This window comes from Elephas maximus, chromosome 16 (genome assembly GCF_024166365.1).
Source record: "Elephas maximus indicus isolate mEleMax1 chromosome 16, mEleMax1 primary haplotype, whole genome shotgun sequence".
NCBI classification, from domain to species: domain Eukaryota; kingdom Metazoa; phylum Chordata; class Mammalia; order Proboscidea; family Elephantidae; genus Elephas; species Elephas maximus.
The window spans coordinates 402,513-424,689 of NC_064834.1; the positions used below are offsets into that span (position 1 = coordinate 402,513).

The 22,177-nt window shown below is 51.4% G+C and overlaps 1 protein-coding gene across 1 annotated transcript; it reads right to left on the reverse strand.

The window, feature by feature from the left end:
* Positions 1-1,522: 1,522 nt before the first annotated feature.
* On the reverse strand, positions 1,523-17,156 carry GDF10 (growth differentiation factor 10). The gene is made up of 3 exons (XM_049854940.1): positions 16,606-17,156; positions 4,423-5,345; positions 1,523-2,271 (listed from the first exon to the last, which is right to left on the reverse strand). Exons 1-3 carry the CDS (start codon positions 16,919-16,921, stop codon positions 2,080-2,082), a joined length of 1,431 nt encoding a protein of 476 aa, XP_049710897.1. The 5' UTR covers positions 16,922-17,156; the 3' UTR covers positions 1,523-2,079.
* Between the last annotated feature and the right edge of the window lie 5,021 nt (positions 17,157-22,177).

Genomic DNA, 22,177 nt, shown 5'->3' on the forward strand with positions numbered 1-22,177 from the left:
ACCATCAGGCAGGGTCCCAAGGGCAGCTGCTCATACACGTGTCCCAGGACCATCAGGGACAGTACTGTGGAGACACTGGGCTCCACCCAGATGTCTTCAGACACCTCACTACTGGTTCTGGGCACTCCTTCCCCATTTTTGGTTGCTTTGCTCCCAAAGGCTGGTGCTGCAGCCTTCTTCAGAGGCTCCCCTGGGCTCCCAGCGCCACCACGGCTGCCTTTACAGGGGGCAGAGTGACTGGGAGCTCACACCCTGCCCACTCGGGGGCAGCCTGAAGCCAGTGAGGAGGCCCTGGGGTGTGAGTGTCCAGAGCTCCCTGCAGGGCCAAGAGGAGGCTGAGAATCTTGGCTTCTCGCCCTCCTGCTGGCCAAAGAAGGATGCCTCATGCATCTTCTCTCCTTCTACATTCTGCCCTCAGAGAACCTGCTCACACCTTCTCAGTCTCCTCTGCGTAAGACTGGGGACCATGTCCTTCTCTTGGGTCGCAGCTAGTAGGACTGTGTTATACCCCCACCCCAAACTGGACCCATATTCTCTCAGAAATGTCAGTCAACTAGCTTCAGACACTACAACTGTGAGGAAATGTAAACTCTGTAATAATTGAGCCATGGTGGTTCAGTTGTAAAATTCTCGTCTTCCATGCGGAAACCCGGGTTCGATTCCTAGCCAAAGCACCTCGAATAGCTACCACCCATCTATCAGTGGAGGAATATGTGTTGCTATGGTGCTGAACAGGTTTTAGCTGAGCCTCCATACCAAGACAAAGAAGAAAAGCCTGGTGATCTACTTCTAAAAATCAGCCAGTGAGAACCCTAAGATCCACAGGGTTGCCATGAGTTGGCGGCCAACTAGACGGCAGCCAACAACAACATTCTGGGCCTGGGGCTGTTGAGGACGAAGCAGGGGGCCATTGTACAAACGGACGACCGTATGGCTCCTTCAGTCCTCTCAAGCCCCTCAGCCTAATTGCTTATGTTGAATCTTCTCCGGCTTGAAAGCTCACATAAAGATCTCCGACTCCAAATGTCTCAGACACCTTGCGGTGGATGTCCTCTCTGAAGTCTGGGACGGGAGGGAAACCCTTGAGGCCACTCTGCCCACCTGGAGTTGTGTCCTGCCTTGATGCCCACCAAGAGTGGGCACTGGAGGCACAGAGTGGATGGGGTAGGACCCTGGAAGGAGCAGCTGAGTTTCTGGAGCTTGGGGCAGGGACAAAACAGTGTGGAGATGGCCTGTGGGGACCCTGAGAGGGGGCTGTGCCTCCAAGGCATCATCCTTACAGACTGGGATTGATCAGTATTTCAAAATGGGTAACATCTGGCTTATCAAGATACCACTGTACCTTTTTCATTTATTGGATTTCCAGAAAAACCACGTAACACACACAATCTACAATATAGAAAGTATAACTTACAAAAATATAAAATCTTGGTTATTTTTTAGTATTCCAACATATGACTGTACGTGTTATTCCAATCGGCGTGTTTAAACAACTCAGAAATAGCCAACATGATTGCCTCTGTGGAAAATGGTGTCTGTTCCTTCCTTTTTGTGGTAAAATAAAATATATATTATGAAAAAGAAACCCCCATTGGTTATATGTATAAAAGCTTGTACAGCAGAGTTTGAAAGAAAACAGACACTTATACCATCGTTCGGGCCTGTTTCCAGGATCAGCGTGTAGCCTGAGTGCTTTAGCTGACACTTACACAGAGGCTCTTGCCATGTGAGGGTGCTGAGCCCCCTACAATCTGCATAATCTCCTCCCCAGGGTAGAAGACAACCATCACAGAAAGAGCACGAGGATACAGAGACGGGATCCTCCAGGCAGGGCCAATTCCCAGATTCCTTCAAGGGTACCTAGCGTGGCATTTAGCAGCTAAGCCACTAGAAACAAAGCATCCCAAAATGGTGCCCTGATGGGAGGATCCTTCTGGGACCCAGTGGGGCTGCCTCTGTGCTCTGCCCTGCATTTGTAGTTGCACCCCTTATTCAGTCCTCACCCTGGAAAGTCCTGAGGACAGTGCTCTGCCGGCGTGAGGTGAGGCGGGGCCTTCCATGCACCTGGAGCAACTGGTCTTACCGGCAGGCACAGGTCTCCACGGACATGTTGGGGTACACCTTCAGAACCACGTTCTGGTTCTCATCCAGGAAAAGGACCCCAAGGGAGTTCATCTTATCGGGAATGCAGCAGGGCTCCGGGATGCCTGGGACGATGCCCACAGCCCTCACAATGCTCTGGATGGTGGCATGGTTGGACGGGCGGACGATCTGCAAGGCAGGGAAGGGGCATGAATACTACACTGTACCTGACTCTCCGGTTCTCCGCCCACCACAGACTGTGCTGCTGCTATTCTGTGGCTGAAGCCATGTAAAAGGTGTCAACCAGAGGAAAAGGCAAAATCCTGGGTATGATACACATTTCTTCTGGGATCAGCCACAAATGGAGTCCCCCACTGGGTTTTGTTGCAAGAGCCCCCAGGCTCTTGCAGTGAGAAAAATCACACCCTCTGCATGGCACTGGCCACTTGGGGGCGCTTGTGCTTCACACATCCCCATACGCCTAGCCCAGAGGTGCTATCCAGAGGACAGCCAAGGGAGGTGCCCAACCAGTCCCCCTGGGGTCCTGGCTGCCCAGCAGTGGTAGCCTCTGTCTGAGGGGGGCAGGCAGGATTTCTCACGTGGGTGTGTGTGCCAGTGGTGAGGGGTGGGAAACTGACTTCTCCTGGGTGTACTGACTTAAGGGTGTCACATCTTTTCGCAATTTCATCTTATCAGCCTGGTGGGACACGTATCACTGCACAGTAGTTTCACTGGGGAAGAAATGGAGGCTTAAAATGACTAAGCAACTTGACAAATACCCTCTGTTAGGACGTGGCCTGGATCAGAAAGCAGGCCTGCTGCAGCCACACTGGCTTTCTCCTCATCCCAGTGGCGTCTCACGTGGGGAAGGGTCTCAGTCCCAGCAGCAAAAACAGAATGTTTTTCCTTGGTCAGCTCGGACAAGGAAAACACAAACAAGCCATCCACTTCAGCTCATTGCAGACCAAAGAGAGTTTTATACAGCACAGATGATGAGAAAGGCCTTTGTGCAGGGAGTGGGGGTGAGAGCAGTGCAGGGACACGCTGCATTTGTGGGGTTCCAGCTGGCCGTCTCAGAAGGCCGACAGGTAAGCCCTGGGCTGGTGGCTGGGAGCCTGCAGCGCTCCAGTCCTGCACCTCTCCAGCCTGTGCTCAGCCCTCCCAAAGATGCTTGTCTCTCTGTTGGATGCCTCCTTTCCTCCGTTTTGCACATGAATGGCTTTCAGGAGAAGCCACTAATTCCCAAGCAGATTACTGCCACCCCATGACTGGGTCTGGGGTTCGCCGCTGGCTGATTTACTTACGTTCAGATTGGATTTATGCACTGACTTCCTTTCTTGAAGCGAAGGCATGACCTGGAACTTGGCAGAGTAACTTGGCGGAGCAGGGGGAAAGTGTGTGCTGTGTGGTGGAGGTGACATCAGCTGCCAGGGGGCCCACTGCAGGGAAGGCCATGGGAGGGGTAAGGGGGTGGAGGTGGACGGCACCCCAGCCCAGCCTGGAGGGCAGGGGAATATCTGAAAACTCAGGGCCAGAGAAGATGGGTCAAGAAGCCCAGTGCTGTGTCTTGCAGACTTGCTGTGCACAGAGAAAGCTATTGGTTCCAAGGGTCCCCGCCCTGCATGCGAGGGAGGAGGGAGCTCACACTGCCAGAGGGGGGCGGCTCTGAACCCCGATTCAGGCTAGTCAACACCCTGGGGGCCAGGCCAGGAGGAGAAACAAGAGCCTTGGTGAGGTGGGGGCTGTGGGGACCTGCCCTATCTACAGGGGGCAGCGTCTACTCCACTTCTGTAGATTGTTGCTAGGTGGGACCACACACCTATGGAGAGGGAGTCTCCTGCTTTGAAAAGAAATGTTCTGATTTAAAAAGTCAAATTCAACAAAGTCAACACTTTTAAAAGGACTCTATGGGCCAGATCAAATTCATCTGTGACCTGTGCCCACCCAACAGGCTGCTACCTTGGACCTCTGTCTACCTGTTCACTGCCTGAAATAAATGGGAGGCGTCATCCTGGAGTCCCTGGGCATCACAAACGGTTAACGTGCTCGACTGCTAATCAAAAGGCTGACGTCCAACCAGAAGCACTGCTGAAGAAAGGCCTGGCGATCTACTTCCAAAAAATCCACGACTGGAAACCATGTGGAGCACAGTCTCTGCATACACGGGGTCACCGTGAGTCACAGTCAACTCCACGGCGACCGGCACTATCTCTGTTTTATAGAGGCATCAACACAGGCTTACAGAGGCGCAGGGACTTGCCTACCAATAAGCGGTGGAGCCGAGACAACGCACAACGAAATGACCTTGAGAACACCGCCGTGCTCCCACAGCACACCTACCTTGGGCATGGGGAACTCACAGGCTCCCGCGCAGTAGTAGGCGTCGAAGGACTTGGGGGAGATGATCCATTCATTCCACCCGATGTCCGCGAAGTCCACCTTCAGGTACCTCCGCGAGCAGATTCGCGGCTCGTTCCACTGCTTCCTCCGCGCTTTCTGCATGGTCTTCTCGTCGAAGTTCAGGACCTGCGAGGAGGCCACGAACAGGTCCTGGCCCTTTCTCCTGCGCTCCTTGCGCGCAGGCCGGGTCTTCAGCGCCTGGAAGGGGCTGGGCCAGAGCTCGTACTCGTGGTGGTGCTGGGCGCCGTGGGCAGGCACCGGCCGCTCGTCCAACCCTGGCAGCTCGTTGTCCTGGAGAGGGCCGCTGGCCTGGGTGGCCCGGCGCACTCGGGGGTCGGCGGAGCTGTTGGGGGCTGCGCCGGGCTCAGGGTCTCCAGCCGGGAAGGGGTCGTATCTCTGCAGCGTCACTGCCACGCTGTTGGGCTCCGAGATGGCCAGGTCATTGGCGTAGATGAGAATGTAGGGTGCATGGGGACTGGGTCTACGCACCCCTGGTTCCTTCTTCACAGCTTCCAGCTGGGCTGAGAGCAGCAGCTCACCATCCCGGCGGGCCGCCTTAACAATGGGGGAGATGTCCTTGGTCTGCCACAGGCCCCGTGGTGGGGGGGCCAGGGCCATGGCCCCCCGGAGCAGCCCCTGGGTGGCCGTGTTCTGTGAGAGGCTGTGGAAGAGCAGGTGGTGGCGAGCGGGTGGGCCTGTGGACAACAGGCGGCAGGAAGCATTCTTTGACCGCTTGCACAGTGCCTCCCGGGCCCAGGGCCACCAAGGCTCAGAGTAGAAGTGGAATGTGGCTGCAAGGATCATTTCTGAATCTTGCATGGAAGTCAAGTTGAAGAAATACAAGGCCTTCTGGTCAACCACTTCTGCAAGGAAAGGACAGAGGGCATGTCTTTTAGGTTCTCTCTCGGATGGGCCCTGGTGGTCAGGGGTCTTCTGCCCAGGGGCTGGGGGTGGGTGAGGAACTCCTGACAGAGCGCTCACCTCACCATGTGCAGTCCTTACAATAAACTGATGAGGGCACCACTTGTTACCCTCAATGAACAGATGAATGGAGGTCAGAGAGGTTAGGGAATTGTCAAATACACCATGGCAAAAACATGGTAGCAGGCAGGGTTTGTGCTTACACCTGCTCGACTCTAAAGCCACTGTCTCTCAATGAACAAAGGTCCCAGTGACAGAACGCACAAATAGCTTCATTGATAAGGTGGAATCCCGTGTTCAGGATGGTTCGAGTGGGATCAAAGTCCGCCTGAGAGTTGGCCCCTCTCGTGTCTGCACAGCCCCATGTTTTACAACATCATATACCATAATATCTATAGCTATATCGCTAAATGTACATTACTCCAAGTCAGGTGACGTGAAGATCCTCACATCTTCACTGCACTCTGAGGAGCTTCCAAGGGTTCACGGGGCTCAGAGAGCAGCCATTTGGGCATCTGCAGTTAGTTCTGCCGAAGGATTGTTAAGATTGTTTCATGAAGTGAGCAATGTCGGGTTGTACAAGCTCATTCAGCAGTCCCCAGGTCCCCAGATTCCAGGATGCTCTCTAGTGGCCTCAGCCATAAGGCACCCCAACCAATCATCTCTTCTGCAGCTCAAGAACGCTCCTGCTTCCCTGGGTTGTTGACCACCCCTTCCTTCTTACCTCATTCTACCAGGTGTACTCCAGGGACCCAGGACACAGCCTCCTATCTGCAGTCCTAGGATAATGACCAGAACCTTGGAAGCATGGGGGCTCTGAAATGTCCAAGTCCTCTGTAGGGTGAACACAGGAGGGGGCAGGACTTTCCTGGTGCCTCCCCTCTGAGGCTGTGGAAAATGGAAAGGAGACCAGGAGCACCTGCTGTAGGCTTTCTCCTGTCTGCAGGGTAAAACTGGAGGAGCTACAGAGCTCCCGAGCCCTGGCAGGTGTGTGTGGGGTCACTGAGCTCTCTGAGGGCCATGGCAGATGTGTGTGGGGTCACTGAGCTCTCTGAGGTCCGTGGCAGGTGTGTGTGGGGTCACTGAGCTCTCTGAGGGCCGTGGCAGGTCTGTGTGGGGTCACTGAGCTCTCTGGAGGTCATGACAGGTATGTGTGGGGTCACTGAGCTCTCTGAGGGCCGTGGCCTCTCTAACACCTTCTCCCACAGCATCAGCTAGCACGTTCCTTCCTTTTAACCAATATAGTCAGTTTAAAGCTATTTTCTATTGGGAAGGAGGCATAATTCAATTGGGAATCCCATGTGCTCTTAAGGGACTACAAGAGAGAGAAAGAGAGGAAGGAAAAGTACATCTGTGGAGGGCCTGCTAAATGCCAGTCTCTGCTTAGGAGATACTCTAAAGACATGACCTTATTTTCCCTCACGTAAGCCCCGAGGAGGTGACACACCCCCCGATAGCCCCACACATAAGAACAGGGCATCCTGATACATACCACTTAAACGTGCCCCGCCCCAACACTGTGGCCTTGGGTGTCATAGTCTTTAGTCCAGCCTTTCCCAAACCTCACTGGGACACTTGTTAACAAGATAGTCCCCCAAGGCCCTTCCTCCCCTGGAGATGCTGTTTTGGAGTGTCCAGGATTTTAACCAGCAGCCTGGGGGATTCTAACTCTCAGGGAGGGGTGGGAGCACTGGTGATAGCGCACTCTAGTGGCTGTGTGTTTGCAGCATCTGGGGTTGGCCTCTGGGCCAGCCAAGGTTCACCAACAAACCTGCACCCACATCCCAGGCTAGATCACGCCCCAGAAGTGAGGTCCCAGGCCCTAGCACAGCCACACCACACACGGCACCCCACTTTCCTCACCGGTTTCATAGGGGAAATAGAATCTGTACCTCTATTTTTTTTTTTATCTCAGGTGATTGTTCTGAGGATTAAATAAATAGCCTACGTAACTTGCCAGGCACAAAGGAGATGTCCTAAAGTGTGCCTCCCTGCCACTTTCATCTAAAGGACAGAGGCTGGCAGAGCAAGCTCCTCTCACACTAACTGGGCCTTTTCCACCCCCAAATCCAAGCACCTGAGCAGGACCCAGCTAGCACGGCAGATGTGCGCTCTTTTGTACAGTTCAAGTCTTAACTCACAAATTGTTCTGCCAATGCTCCTCACTAGAAAACATGTAAGATGCTCAGGCCTGACCTTTCCAGTCCTTCCAAGAGCAAGCCCAGCCCAGCAGGCAGCAAGCAGTAACTCTGGCCTGGACCTCCCACAGGCCTAGGAGGCTAGGAGAAAAGCAGAACACTGCGGGGGACAGGGGTGGGCTCCCTTGGAGGTGCAATTCAGTCTCACAAGAGGGGCCAGAAAGGACAACTGTGATCAAGATGGCAGTGACAGCAACCTAGGCCAAAGGTGGTATGACCTGAGGAAGGTGAGGGAGGCCTATCCTGGGGGCAGTTAGCAGCATGCAGGCAAACAGTGTGTGGAGGATGGCTGCCTGGGCTCCCTCCCCAGAGGTGACTTCTGCACAGGTGTGGAAGGGGAGCTGGAAGTGCTGCCCTGCTCTTAGACTGAGAATCACAGGGCACGCTCAGAGATTCGGACTTGGGAGGGGCCTTAGCGGCCCTGCTGTGCCACCCTCCTCTCAAGGCAGGAGTCCTTCCTCTGCTTTGGCTGGAACATCTCTGGCCTCACTAGACAGCCTGCTCCAGAAAAACCCTCCCTGCTGGGAACTGCTGAGGTGGGGATGGGTAATCCGACCCCAAGCGCATGAATGGCTACAGCTACAGGCTGGCCCCTGCTCCCTGGGCTGTTCCTGCCTGCATGCCACCCAAGGGTACCCAGGTAGTGGCAGAGAGGGGTGGCACCTACCTGAAGTCATAGTTTAGTGATCCTAGGCCACAAAGAGAGGCTCTCAGAGAAGTCCCCACTGCCTGTGCAGTGTGCTGGTGCCTGTGGCTCCTTGTCAGGGAGATAGATCCTTTTTTCTCATCTTCTCTTCTGTCTTTCCTTCTTCCCTCTCTCCCTCCATCTTCTCCCTTCCCTCCCTTTCATCCTTCTCTTCTCTCTCCCACTGTTACAAATTGTGTCCCCCCAAAATGTGTATAAAATGTGTGTCAACTTGGCTAGGCCGTGATTCCCAGTACTGTGTGTGATTGTCCACCATTTTGTCATCTGCTGTGATTTTCCACAGTGTTGTAAGTCCTACCTCTATGATGTTAATAAGGCAGGACTCAATCTACAGGATTAGGTTGTATCTTAATCTCTTTTGAGATATAAAAGAGAGAAAGGAGCAGAGAGACATAGGGACCTCATACCACCAAGAAACAAGAGCCAGGAGGATAATGTGTCCTTTGGACTCGGGGTCCCTGCACTGAGAAGGTCCTGGACCATGGGAAGACTGACGACAAGGACCTTCGCCCAGAGCAGACAGAGAGAGAAAAACTTCCCCTGGAGCTGTTGTCCTGAATTTGGACTTCTGGCCTCCTAGACTGTGAGAGAATAAACTTCTTTTTCTTAGAGTCATCCACTTGTGGTGTTTCTGTTACAGCAACACTAGGTGACGTAAACGCCCTCCTCCCTTCCTCCCACTACCCTTTTTTCTTTATTTCCCTCCTTCCAATAAATATCCGTGAAACTCTTACTCCAGGCTAAGCCCTGGGCTGACTGGGGTAGAAGCAAAGGTGGTCACAGGTGCCCAGGTGTCAGACTACTGGGCAGGCAGGTGATTGCAAAGATGCCCACCTGTAGCTTTACAACGGACAGTCCTCATGGGCCTGGGTACTGGAGCACCCTTCACACAGATCACCTCACTCTGAGTCCCCCAGTGGCTCTCCACTGCTCCAAAATACAGCTCAATGCCCCACCAAGGTCCTTCCTGATCTGGCGTGCCTCCTTCCCCAGCTTCACAGCCCCCGCCCCCGAGCTAGTCATACTGGCCTCCTTGTCCTTCCAAGTCTGGGCTTCCTGTCTCAGGCCTCTGACACAGCTATTCCTTCTGCCCGAATTGCGCTCCCCTGTTCAAATGGTACCCTCAGTGAAGGGAAGGGCAGCCTTGGCTCCAGAGGGCTGGAAGAGGAACTCCATCACCCTGTCTACCTCCCTGGCTTCATTTGTCTTCATAGCACTTCTGAACACCCAGATATACATTTGTTTGCTTATTGTCTTCCACCTAGAACATAAACTCCAAGCAGGCAGGGCTTTGCCAGTTCATTCCCTTCTGTACCCCTAGAGTCTAGCACTGGCTGACAGTTAGTGCTCAGAAGTAAGTGTTAAATGACTGAATTCCTGGAATAAATCCTGCCAAAGCACCCTTTTCTGTAATTTCCTTGGACTGGGGCAGACATGGCTGTGGCAGCATGCTTGTCCACTTTCCCATTCTTGCTTACTCTGTAATATTTCCTTGGACTCAGGCAGACATAGCTCTGGCAACATGCTTTGTCCGCTTCTCAACTTTTGTCCTTTTGAATATATGCTGAATAAAACTCTCTTTTTGCTTTACTAAACTTGGAGATGTTTTTTCCCCCACAACAGTTAATGGTGTAGTCGTCCAGGATTTCTGAAGCTACACATCCAGTCAAACTCGAGGAGACCTGGACTGGGGAGCAGAAGCCAGCAAAAGAGATCCTATCTTCCGGACCCACGTGTTCCCACTCCACGTCCCTTTGACACTGACAGGGTGAGTGCTCTCGGAAAAGGAGCCTTTGCTTAATCTTTTTGCTTACTCTTTTTTGTTCTTTCTCATGTTTTCTTAAGCTTTGTTCGGCATATGTGTTTGAAAAACCAAGTGGTTGATTAAGGAGAATCTCTTAGATTTTTGCTTGATCCTTTGGTTAAGAGTGATATTTGGTAACTCTTTAGGTAAACTGCAGAAACCCTGGTGGCGTAAGAGGTCAGCAGTTCAAATCTGCCAGGTGCTCCTTGGAAACTCTATGAGGCAGTTCTACTCCGTCCTATAAGGTCGCTATGAGTCACAATCGACTCAACGGCAGTGGGTTTTTGGTGGGAAGCAGCCCTTGCACTGAAGGAACAAGGAAAGAGGGGGATCGTTGCTAAGTCTACCCATTTCAGTTAACAAGGGGGTTCCTGGCCTGCTGCCCTGGGGCTCGGTAACCATATCCTTAAAGAGGGCCAGTAAGTCTCATTCTTTGGAGAGATGCTGCTGATGATACAAACCCAGCTGGAGATACTGGGCAGCAGGGTTTTGGGCCAGTTCCTTCCTCTTGAGCCTGGGTTTTCTCATATTTAATACAACAATAGCACTGTTTAACAGTTATGGAGCTCCAGCTATATGCTGGGCCCTGTGCTGGGTGTTCTGAACACTAGTTCCTCATTATTAAAATGAAGGGAGCCCGAATGGATCATTTATTTAATAAAGAGATGGAGGTTCAGAGAGGGTGCATAACTTGCCCCCCGTAATACTGCTGGTAAGGGCAGAGGCAGACTGCGGACCCACGTCTGTTTGACCCCACGCTGCATGTAACGTGATCTGCTCCCAGCAAATGTAAAAAGATTAGTGGCGCAAATGGTTACTGCACTTGGCTGCTAACCTAAAGGTTGGAGGTTCAATTCCACCCGAAGGCACCTCTGAAGAAATGCCTATTTCCAAAGATCCATATCCAAAAAATAAGCCATTGAAAATACTATGGAGTGCAGTTTTACTCTGACACAATGTGGTCGCCATGAGTCGGAGGTGAGCATATGGCAACTGGCTTGGTTCTGGTTTTGTGAACTGCAACATGTTTTGCAAACATAAATCATTATTTAAAATTTTTAAGTCTTGCCTCTCCAAGAAAGAAAGGACTGACCTTATTAAACAAATTGATCTCTCTCTGGATCTCCAGAAAGACTAAGACCCTGACCAGAGCACTTTGCAGGGCACTCATTCTCTTTCTTGAGGGCAGTGAGGATAGGCCCGGAAGGGAGGGGTTGGAGAAGGGGCCTCTTAGCGCCAGGGTCCCTCCTGGCCAGTCCTCAGGCCGAGCACACCCCCCCGAGGGTTCTGCCCCATATAAACAGAAACCAGGCCGCCTGGAGAGACGCCCCTTCATGCTCTGCCCTTGAAATAGTCCTGAGTGCCTGCTACAGGTGACAAGGCTTGGAGAGCACTGGGCCAAAGACGAACCACCGAAGCTGGAAGAAGGAGGCGGTAGGCAGGGCAGTGGTTGCTGAAGAGGAGAGAAGGAAACTAATACGTATTGATCATCTACTTCCACACAGGCTTCAGAGGCAGGCTGCCTTGTTTAAATCCCAGTTATACTGCTGACTAGCTACAGGGTTTAGGTAAGTCACGGAACCTCTCTGTGACTCGGTTTCCTCCTCTGTTAACCAGGCAGGATATGTGTATGTACCTACTGAAGTGGTTGTGAGGATCAAGTGAGGTCACCTTTGTAAGTCTGCAGCACAGAGCCTGGTACCTGGCCTGTGCTCAATGCAAACTGGCCATGTGACCTCACGGTGGCTACATTCCAGATACCACACACTCACTCCTCGTCCTCATTCCAGCTGCTGGAGGCTTCACCACCATCCAACCCCTTCAGCAGGAGCCTGAAGATGCTCATGGCCTCTTCCATCCTGCATCTAACTGCTCCCTAACTCCTACTGGTTTTGCATCCCATCTTCTCACAACCATCCCTAACTCTGCATCCTTCCAACCCTGCCTCCACCCAGGCCTGGCCTCAATTGCAACGGTATCCCTGCATCTTCTCATCCCCTGGGCATACACGAGCTTCAAAGAGAAATCATCTATCAGAGATAAAGCCTTAATAGTTTTATTATATGAAGAACCTCTGCAAATCAGTAGGAAAAAGGAAAGAAGTCCAATATGAGGAAGCAACTTCCACAGGGAAAATGCAAACGGACAACAGGCATAAAAACAGTTCAGGATGACCAATAATGGAAAAAAAAGACATAATTTTGAACAGTGAAATAAGTTTTACCTCCATGTTGAAAATATTATTCCATTACGGTAAAAACAATGGAGATCCACCCACCCACCCATCCATCCGAAGATTCCACCTACATATTACTGTGGCTAATTGTCTCTCCCTGGGTGGTGTAAACAGTTAATGTGCTCAGCTGCTAACCCAAAGGTTGGAGGTTCAAGTTTGTGGCTAATTGTCTCTCCCTGGGTGGTGTAAACAGTTAATGTGCTCAGCTGCTAACCAAAAGGTTGGAGGTTCAAGTTCACCTAGAGGTGCCTCTGAAGAAAAGCCTGGGTATCTGTTTTCAAAAAATCAGCCATTGAAAATTCTGTGAAGCACAATTCTACTCTGACGCACATGGAATCATCATCAGTTAGAAATGACTCCGTGACAACTGGTTACTGGTTATGTCTGGGTCTGTGATTAGGGTTGACTTATCTTCTTTACTGTGATTTCCAGACTTTCCCTAATAAGCATGCATTTCTTTTATGAACATTCTCTATTCTCTCTCTCTGATGCACGTTTACTATTACATTGTCTAGCATTGAAGGCTGTTTATAAACCTGGCCACCACCTACTTGTCCAACTTTCCTCACAAGTTGTTGTTGGGTGCCGTTCAGTCGATTCCAACTCACAGCAACCCTGTGTACAACAGAACGAAACACTGCCTGGTCCTGCACCATCCTCACAATTGTTGTTATGTTTGAGCCCATTGCTGCAGCCACTGTGTCAGTCCATCTCATTGAGGATCTTCCTCTTTTTCACTAACCCTCTATTTTACCAAGCATGATGTCCTTCTCCAGGGACTGGTCCCTCCTTATAACATGTCCTAAGTATGTGAGACGAAGTCTCGTCACCCTTGCTTCTAAAGAGCACTCTGATTGCACTTTTTCCAAGACAGATTTGTTCGTTCTTTTGGCAGTCCATGGTACATTCGATATTCTTCACCAACACCACAATTCAAAGGCACATTAGTTCCTCGTCAAAACCAGACTCTTCATGGTTCCACCACACAGTGGATGACTTCCCTTCCACACCTGGCTAAGGCCCTCTTGACCTTCAAAGTCTGTCTCAGGCCTCCCATATGGTGAAGGCTGCACTGGCTCCTCCCCTGCTGGGCTGGGGCTGCTCCTCTAAGCTCCGTGGAATGCCCACCTCCTGTTACTGCTCCATCGCACCCCCGTCCCACAGGCCCACTTCCATTCTCCCGACCAGTTTGTGAGCTCCCCTGGAGCATGGCCAATATTCCATCCATCTTCGCATCCTCCAAGCTTGTAGTACCTGCCACCTAACCACCTGCTTAGTAATACTTGGGGAACTGAAGTGAGCTTCACTTTTGGCATTACGACAGATGGGTGTGTATTATTACTCTCATTTTAGAAATGAAGAAATTGAAGCTCAGAGAGATTAGGTAACTTGCCCAGTATCACGTGGGTAAGTGGCAAAGCTTAGATTTGAACACAGGTCATTCAGGGAGCAGGGGAAGGTCTAACCTTAACCCTTAGGGTCAGGCTCCAAGGCACAGTCCAGTGACGCCGATTTAATAGGGAACACAGGGTACACCAGGGTAGTGGGACAGGGAAAGGAGATATGCAGTGAACATAATAATGGCAATAACAATAAAAAAGCAGTTGCCATCAAGTTGGCTCTGACTCATGGCGATCCCATGTGTGTCAGAGTAGAACTATGCTCCAAAGGGTTTTCAACGACTGGTGTTTCAGATCACAAGGACTTCTGAGGTTCCTCTGAGTGGAATCAAACCTCCAGCCTTTTGATTTGCTACTGAGCACATGGATTGCTTGCACCACCCAGGGACTCGGTGTAATAATAACAATAGCTAATAAACTATCCACCCTTACACATGTATATTTTAATCTAATCTCAAACAACCCTATCAGGTAGGGAGCATTAGCCCTGTGTTATAAGGAATAAGACTGACTCACGGACAAGTTTAACCCCTTGCCCAGATCATACAATAAGCAGTAGAATTGTGATGTGGACCCAGCTGGCCCACCTTCACTGCCAGCACACTGAACCTGTGCTCTGCTGCCTGAGGGGCGGAAAGGAACACAAGCTATTACACCAAGGCTGCAAGACCTGACGCATTGGTTGTTTAGCGAGAAATGACACCCCGCCAAGGGGTAGGCACATTCCAGGACCAGAGCAGGAGCCTCCCACATCTGTGGCCTCGTCTACAAGATGAGAGGCTCCTGCTCAGATGTGTACCTCCTCCCAGTTGGGCTACTGGATCACGGAGCGGGCACAGCTGGGAACTGGTGAGGGCTGGAAAAAAACAGCTCTAATGAATCAAGGGACGGGAGGAGAAACTAACCAGCCTGGGCCCCTGCTCTATGCTAGGCACAAAGGCCACCTTACCTCACTTAATCCTCACCACTACACTGCAGACAGGATGCTGGAGCTCAGAGAGGCACAGTGGCTTGTGCCACACACACAGCCGGCAGGTGTAGAAGCTGTGACTCACACCACTGTCTGCCTTATGGTTCCAAAGAGGTGTGCTGGATGTGCCAGACAGTCCCAGACTCCACCACAGTCACTATGATCTCTCAGAATTGTCCATTCTACCTCTCCCACCCAGGTCCTGGGCTTATATCTGCTGGAGAAAAAAGCAGTAGAACCAGCATTTCCACTGTGAATAGCACTCCCTACATCTCAGGCCTCAGTTTCCTTATCCATAAAATGGGAGTGCTGGATTTGATGTACTGTCTCCAGAGTCTTCTGGGGATTACCACTGTGTGCTTCACTGCCCTTCGTACTACCCGTATTTTGTGAAAACGGAAGCACAGACCTGTGCACCTCCACGCCCAGGGCTGCACAAGCAAGTAGGTTCAGCATTGTGCTCAACCCTGGTTGAGGCGGTGACCTAGCCGGCCTTACTTTCCTCAATTCCAAGTCTTCCTGGAAGGACTGAGTTAATGGGCAGCATTACTTCTGAAACAAGGTCAAGTTTAAACCCATATGAATACAAAGTTCTTAGCACCGTACTTTCTGCTCCCAAAGACATACCACGCACAGAGACCTATCTGGCCAGCGCTGGCAGGGGCTTACATACGGTACCTCATTTAATCTTTTCTGCAGCTCCCCAGGGGAGGGACTGCCATGCCCTGTCCATTTATAGACAGGGACACTGAAGTCCATGTTACTTTAGCCATTGACCCAAGGCCACGTTCATGCCAGATGGTTCTTGAGTGGTTTCCTTAATCATGATGCTGTAGAATGAATCCCAAGTACTGCATAAAAGGTACCAGGAAGGAAAAAGGAAGAGCCGATTGGCCTGGGGCCCATGGGACACTTGCCAGAGGAGGTGGCTCAGTGGAGAATGGGGGGATGGAGGTGCTCCCCCCATTTAGTTTTGCAAGGATGAGCTTCCCATGCCTGGCCTGAAGTTGCACAGCCAGTGAGCAGCAGCTGACAGATGTGACCCAAGCTGTCTGACTCCATCTCTGAGCTTGTTCCCCTCCACCCAGGAGAGAACCCTGCACACTGAGTACCTTTCTCCTGGTGAATGCCTTCCCCACCACAAGGGCTGCAGGTGACCCTCACCCACATTTTTTAGAATGGCATTTTGCAACCATGAGTAGTCACCACTGCATTACCCCTGTGGCTGCCTGGGGCCTGTGGGGGCATGAGGTTGCTGAGGCGGGTCTTGGGAAGTGCCCTGGGCCCAGCAGTGAGACCCCAGGCCAGGTAATCCAAGGTGTGGGGAAGAGGAAAGGATTTGTCAGAGCCCAGGACAGGAGACGGGTGGGGTGCCCCCACTGCTCAGAGCTTCTGGACCCTTCCTCCAACCCCATAGTCTGGACACTTTATGCTGCTGCCCAGGGTGGGGGAAAAAGTCCAGTCCCTCTGGTAGGCATCTCAGACACTTCTCAGTTCACTCTGCCTCCCCCACCGAGGTTCATGCCTCCACCTGTGCCCAGTGGTGGGCACTTCTACTAGGGCTGCCTTCTATCCATCCAGCGTGGCCTCCTTACCTGTCAAGAGCCAACACAACAGATGCCCCCCAGCTTAATGCCATTTCCATCCTGGGCTTATGGATTGGTTCTGAGTGGTCTGTGCCAAGAATGTTCTGCCCTCACAGGCTTGGGAGCACCCAAGGGACAGAACTCTGTGTCACTTTGGTGTCCCCACTGGAGGTTCAGAGCTTGGTGAAGAGTGAATGAAAGAATGAAGTCAGTGAGCAGAAGCAAGCGGGGGTGGGAGGTACGGACCTGTGAGGAAGGAGGAGAATGATGAGGAGGGGGCCTCCAGGTTACCCTCTACTTACCCAGCCGTGCCCGGAAGCTGCGGACTGTGTTGCCCCCTCCGGGCCGGGCTCCCCGCCGGCTGTACTTCTCATAGAGCCTGAACATGTGGACAGCGACCATGTCCTGGGCGCCGGGGCCCAGCGCTGTGGCCGTGTCCCCCGGAGACCGCTGGGGGTCCTTGTCCTCTACCAGGCCGTCGGCGGAGGACTGAGGCGCGGGCCAGGCGGTGGCCGTGTGGCTGCCACCCGCGTCCCACAGCAGCAGCAGAAGCAGCGGCAGCAACAGAAGCAGTTGGGGTCCCCGGCCCGAGCTGGTCCAAGCGGGGCCACTGGCCATGGCGGGGTGGCGGTGACGAAGGACCAAAGGTCCGGGAGGAGCAGGGAGAGCCCCGGCGCCCTGGAGGCTGCGGACTGAGCCCGCGGCGGCAGGGAGGGTGCGCGGGGCGCGCAGGGCTGACGCGGGGCACAGGGCGCGGGACAGAGGGAGGCAAGCCAGCCAGGCGTGCGGTCAGTCCACGCCGCGCAAACTCTAGCCAGCTGAGCCCGAGCCGGCGCGCTGCCTCCACCGACTCTTGCCGCGAAACTTTGCAGCCCACTGCGCGCCCCGCTCCGAGGCTTCGGGAGGCTGGGCGGGGCGGGGCGGGGCGGGGCCGGGCCGCCGGTGGCACCCTCAGGATGGGGGGCACCGAGCTGCGCGCCCTAGACCACTCGAGGCCGCCGCCGACTCGCCATCCCTGGCCAGGCAGCGGTGTGCGTGTGCCCGTGTGTGGCGGCGGGCGCGCGCCTGGGTGTGCGCCCGAGAGTGTGGGGGGCGTGGGCGAGCGCGCTCCCCGTCCCCCTGCGGAGAGCGGGAGACTGAGAAGCTAGGCCAGGGTCCTGTGGGTCCCGCGCAGCCGGCTGGACACCCCTTGGAGGTGGGTCCGCCTACTGGGTTACCCCTTCCATGGCTGTGTAGTTGCAAGATGACAGCTCTCCCGTAAGGTCTCCCGAGGGTATGTGTGTATGCTCAGGTGCTCCAGAGCCACTGTGTGTTCAAAATACAGAGTCTGAAAAGAAAAACCTTCACCCCAGAGCTCAGCCTACACAAGGCAACTGGAAAGTGATCCTGATTAAATTTCAGCATTAATTAATTAATGATCCTTTATATGGAGCCTGGTGGTGCAGTGGTTAAGAGCTCTGCAGCTAACCAAAAGGTCGGCAGTTTGAATCCACCAGTGGCTCCTTGGAAACCCTATGGGGCAGTTCTACGCTGCCCTATATAGAGTAGGAATCCACTCGACGGCAATGGGTTTTATAGGGCAACAATTATTCCAGTTGTTGAAGAAACATGTTAAAGGTTTGTATTAATCTTTGGACGTGGAGCCATTAGGATTGCACTAAAAAGGAAGTGTTTTCGTTCTGCTTTTTTTAAAAAAAAGTTTTCAAATAACCAGAGTAAGAAAAGAGAAGGTGGCTTCCCTAAAGTTTCACAATGAAGGGAAGGTGTATTGAATCCCTGGTCCACCTCCCCTCAGCCTGGCCCTAGGGGCAGAAGGTCAGAGCTTCATCTTGTCTGTAGCAGGGTTTCTTGCCCATGAATGAAATTCAGGGGGTCCTAGAGCTTGGATGAATCAGAATCGACTCGATGGCAATGGGTTTGGTTTTTGGTTTTTTAGGGACTGGATGCGGAAAAGTGACCTCTTCATTTTCACTAAGCTTTACTGAAATTTATAACTGGTAACCAGCTGCTGACTCATGGCAACCACACGTGTGTCAGAGCACAACTGCGCTCCATTGGGTTTTCAGTGGCTGATTTTTTTGGAAGTAGATCTCCTGGCTTTTCTTCTGAAGCACCTCTGGTTGGACTTGAACCGCTAACCTTTCAGTTAGCAGCCCAGCATGTTAATAGTTTGCATCACTCAGTATTTCCTGATATTAAAAATGAAGGCAACCAACTCCACTGATATTAGGCACTAGAAAAAAAAAAAAAAAGTTACTTTGTCACCAATGGAAACACAGGCATTTTCATATCACAGGAGAGTTGCTGCTGCAGGTATCTCAAAACATCACTTTTAGCTCATCACTATGAAATTATGGTAGTTAGGCCTTTGGCTTGTTATTTACTGCATTAAGAAAGAGGCATGCATGTTACTATGTTGCAAAGTTGTTTTAAAAATTTCGGCAGCTATGTTTTAATGTAATTGGCTTCCTTTGTAACCCTGTGTATTTTATTTTATGCATTAAAAAAACATACTTTTGAGAAGGGGTCCACAGGTTTCACCCGGCTTGGAAAGGGGTCCAAGGTCCACCCCGAAAGTTTAATAACCCTCCAGAGAGGAGGAAAGAACATCTTTAAGCCCCTATCCCTGCAGAAGGCTCTGGGAGACTGTCTATTCTACATTTCAAAGGGCTGTTTGCAAACTTGTGAACACGCTGTTCCCTTTACTTGGTAACTTCAAGCTCTGTGAGCCAAAATAGTTACTTTTCTTGGAGGGCTCACAATGCAATAATTGAAAAATAGCTGGAAAAACTTCTGTTGATGTGTAAAATACAACTCATTTGTAACTTTCTTTTTAATCCTGCAGTATCAAATTAGAGGCCATTCTATTGAGCACCTCTAAATCTCAGCCCTGTAGCTCTTGGAAAACCATAGAGAAGTGTTTTATTTAGTTTCAAAATTTGCTCACCCTGAAGTCACCTTCCCGTTAATACAGTTCCCGTTGGATCTGTGGGATGGTTTTCAAAAACTGCTTGGAGGTGAGATGATAAAGTTGCAGCCTTGGACCTAATTAATCTCTCCTTATAAACGATCCAACCACCTTTTAGAGCTCCCTTCCCTTCGTCTCTCTCCCCATCCCTTCCTTCTCCATGTGCCCCTCACTTCCCCTTGGCCCCCTCTCCTCCTCTCCCCCAGAATGGCTCTGACCCGCAGCGGCTGGGGGTCACCTCTGCTTATGGGTAGTTTTGTCTCTGCTGGGGCCATACACAATCGAAGCCTGTGAAAAGGAGGGTGAGTCTGCGGGAGGCGGAGACAAGCTGGGCTATTTGGGATCTGTGTCCTTTAAAGCCTTCTTGCTCTCCTTAACTCATTCCTGCTCCATTCACGCCAGTGCCGAGGGTCAGGATTTAGCCAGCATTAAAACCTGTAGGGTACAGATTCTCTGACATTGATGGGAAAGAATTAAGGTATCAGCTGGGGATGGCTAATATTTCTTGCCTCGTTTTATTGCTGAACAGCGGGGCTGTAAAGTCTTGAACACTGGCGCACTATGGCCCTCTTTCATGTAGCCGAGATGATGGGATAAAAATGTGTTTGGTGAAGCAATTCAGATTACCACCGGGTCACATTCTCGCTAGCTCCCAGCACGGCCGCGAACAGCATCACTAAGGCAGACAAGAAACAATCACTGCACAATTTCAGCTCATGCAGAACAGTGTTTCTAGCGTGGAAATGAGGCTAATTTTGGTGCTTGCCAACTTGAATGTTTTGTTTTTAATAGCTCAGGCTGCAGCTCAAAATAAGGGTGGAAATGGATTGAAGTCTTCAGATCTATGATTTCTGACAGCTTCCTGCTGAAATTACCCTGGTCCTGGGAGCAGTGTGCACTGTGCTTGCCAGGGCACTGAGATCTTAAACTTGCAGATTGGAATGGGGAGTGAGCTCTCCAGGGGGGTGAGAGGTTATCTTTGGGGCCCTCAGGCTTCTAGCCCTTTCTGCCCCACACTCTGGGATAGTGGGGTTTACTTAAGCTCAGTAAACTCTGGGGAAGGAGCTATGAGGTTGAACAGTTATGTTCTGTGCAGAGAAAAAATGCAGATTTTGGACAGTTCTGAGGAGCAAGCTCGTATGGTTTCATCCAGAACTTCTACCAAATAAACACCAAATCACATGTTCCCAGGCAATTGTTTGATGATATTGTCCAGTCCATTTGTGGCAGAGCCAAGTCGTGGATCTTACTAGGTCTGTAACCCTGGACCAACCCCATCGCCTCTCTTAAACCCTAGCATCCTCTTCTTTCAGCCCAAACACTCCATTCCCTCCTATAAACCCTTTCTTGGAAGTCAACTGGGACTAAGCCTGTGTCCCTGTTTTCATCACTACCTAGCTGTATAGCCTCAAACAAGCTACTTGGCCTCTCTGAGCTTCAGTTTCCTCAACTCTAAAATGGGGACCAGCACATCTACTCTTCAGTGTTGTGAGAGTTCTCGGTGAAATTTTAACATGATATGGTACTAAATTGCATGGGCTATTGTTACTGCTATTTTTATTTAGTGTGTGTTTAGAAACAGGTGTAGCCCATTTAAAGTGAACCTGGAATCCAGGAGATTGAGTGAGAAATACACTCCTGGCTGTGCCTCACTTCATGGCAGAAATGCATTTCGGAATGCACAATACTAAGAGCTGAAAAGAAAGGAGAGAGAATGTCTCCCTGGTTAAGAAGCCACAGACCTCCACCAACAAGCCTTTGTTATCAGTATCTGTGTGTCCCTGTCCAAAGGCTTTCAAGGGCACTTCATATAGATGTTTGGAGCTCCTTGGCCTTAATAAGGGGAGTGAGTCCCTGTTCCTAGTTGGGGTGAGAGCTTTCAAGAAGTGGCAGAGACAAGAATCACAGGGCCTCCCCAAGCTGTTTGGCCAGGGTGTAATAAATCCGTGAAATAACAAGCACAAAGGACTTTATAATCAATGACAGATTTTATTTTTGTTCTGGCAAAATCCATCCATGGAGTTAACATTTTATAGGGAAATAGCTACCCACTCTTGACTCCTTCTCAGCCCATATTCTCTTTCTTAAATCTGGGAAAAACTAAGAGAATAAAAATTGGCCCCTCAAAGAACTGTGGCAAGAGAAAGCATTACTTCCCCTGGGCTGGAATCCAACTCTCCTGTTACTTCCTAGGGTGGTGTGGCCATTCATTTCTGTTTCGCTAAAACACCCGTGACATGTGAATAAACCAGGATTACAGAACATTGTCTCGGTCAGTAATCTGAGCCGGCATGGGCTCTGGTTTGATGAAACATGGTGCTCTCTGAGCAAACATGGGAATTGGTATTACTCCTCGTTAACGCTGAACAGTGGGACTATTTAGAACTGACGCATGAATGCAGCCCTGTGGGAAGCGACAATTTGAAGGGAGCCAGTTTGGGGGAGGGGATGATGGTGTGTGTGACTTGGCCAGAGCAAGCCAGTTGGGAGGAATCTGTGGGAGAGGCAGCCAAAGGGAGCATTTTGGAAATTAGGATCCTTTCGGGACTGCACAGTCTCCTTACAACCCCAAACTAATCTTCCTAAAACCTTTTGATGGCTCTTCTTGGCATGAGTGACAAAGCTTTACACCCTTGTCCTGGCATTCAGGCCCTCAGTATCTGGGTCATCTGCCTGCTTCCAGCCTCTTTCCAGCCTTCACTGCCACACATCCTGTGCCCCAGTGTCACAGATGCCCTGCACTCTCTCGGTACCTTCCAGCCTCACCCCCCGCTGCTCTGAATAACTGCGGTGAATGCTTTGGTGTGCTGCCCAGATCCCCCTTCCAGTACCAAGGAACTCATTCTTCCACCTTTGTGGACTGTGGTCTGCTGATGGCTCGCAGCTGAGTCACTCCCCAGGAATCG

Excerpts from the sequence above, each read along its gene's own strand:
- GDF10 (XM_049854940.1), bottom strand. The coding sequence starts at position 16,921 with ATGGCCAGTGGCCCCGCTTGGACCAGCTCGGGCCGGGGACCCCAACTG. Across the intron at positions 5,346-16,605 it reads CAGCTTCCGGGCACGGCTGG|AAGTGGTTGACCAGAAGGCC; the intron begins GTAAGTAGAGGG and ends CTTTCCTTGCAG. Across the intron at positions 2,272-4,422 it reads GTGAGTTCCCCATGCCCAAG|ATCGTCCGCCCGTCCAACCA; the intron begins GTAGGTGTGCTG and ends CCTGCCTTGCAG.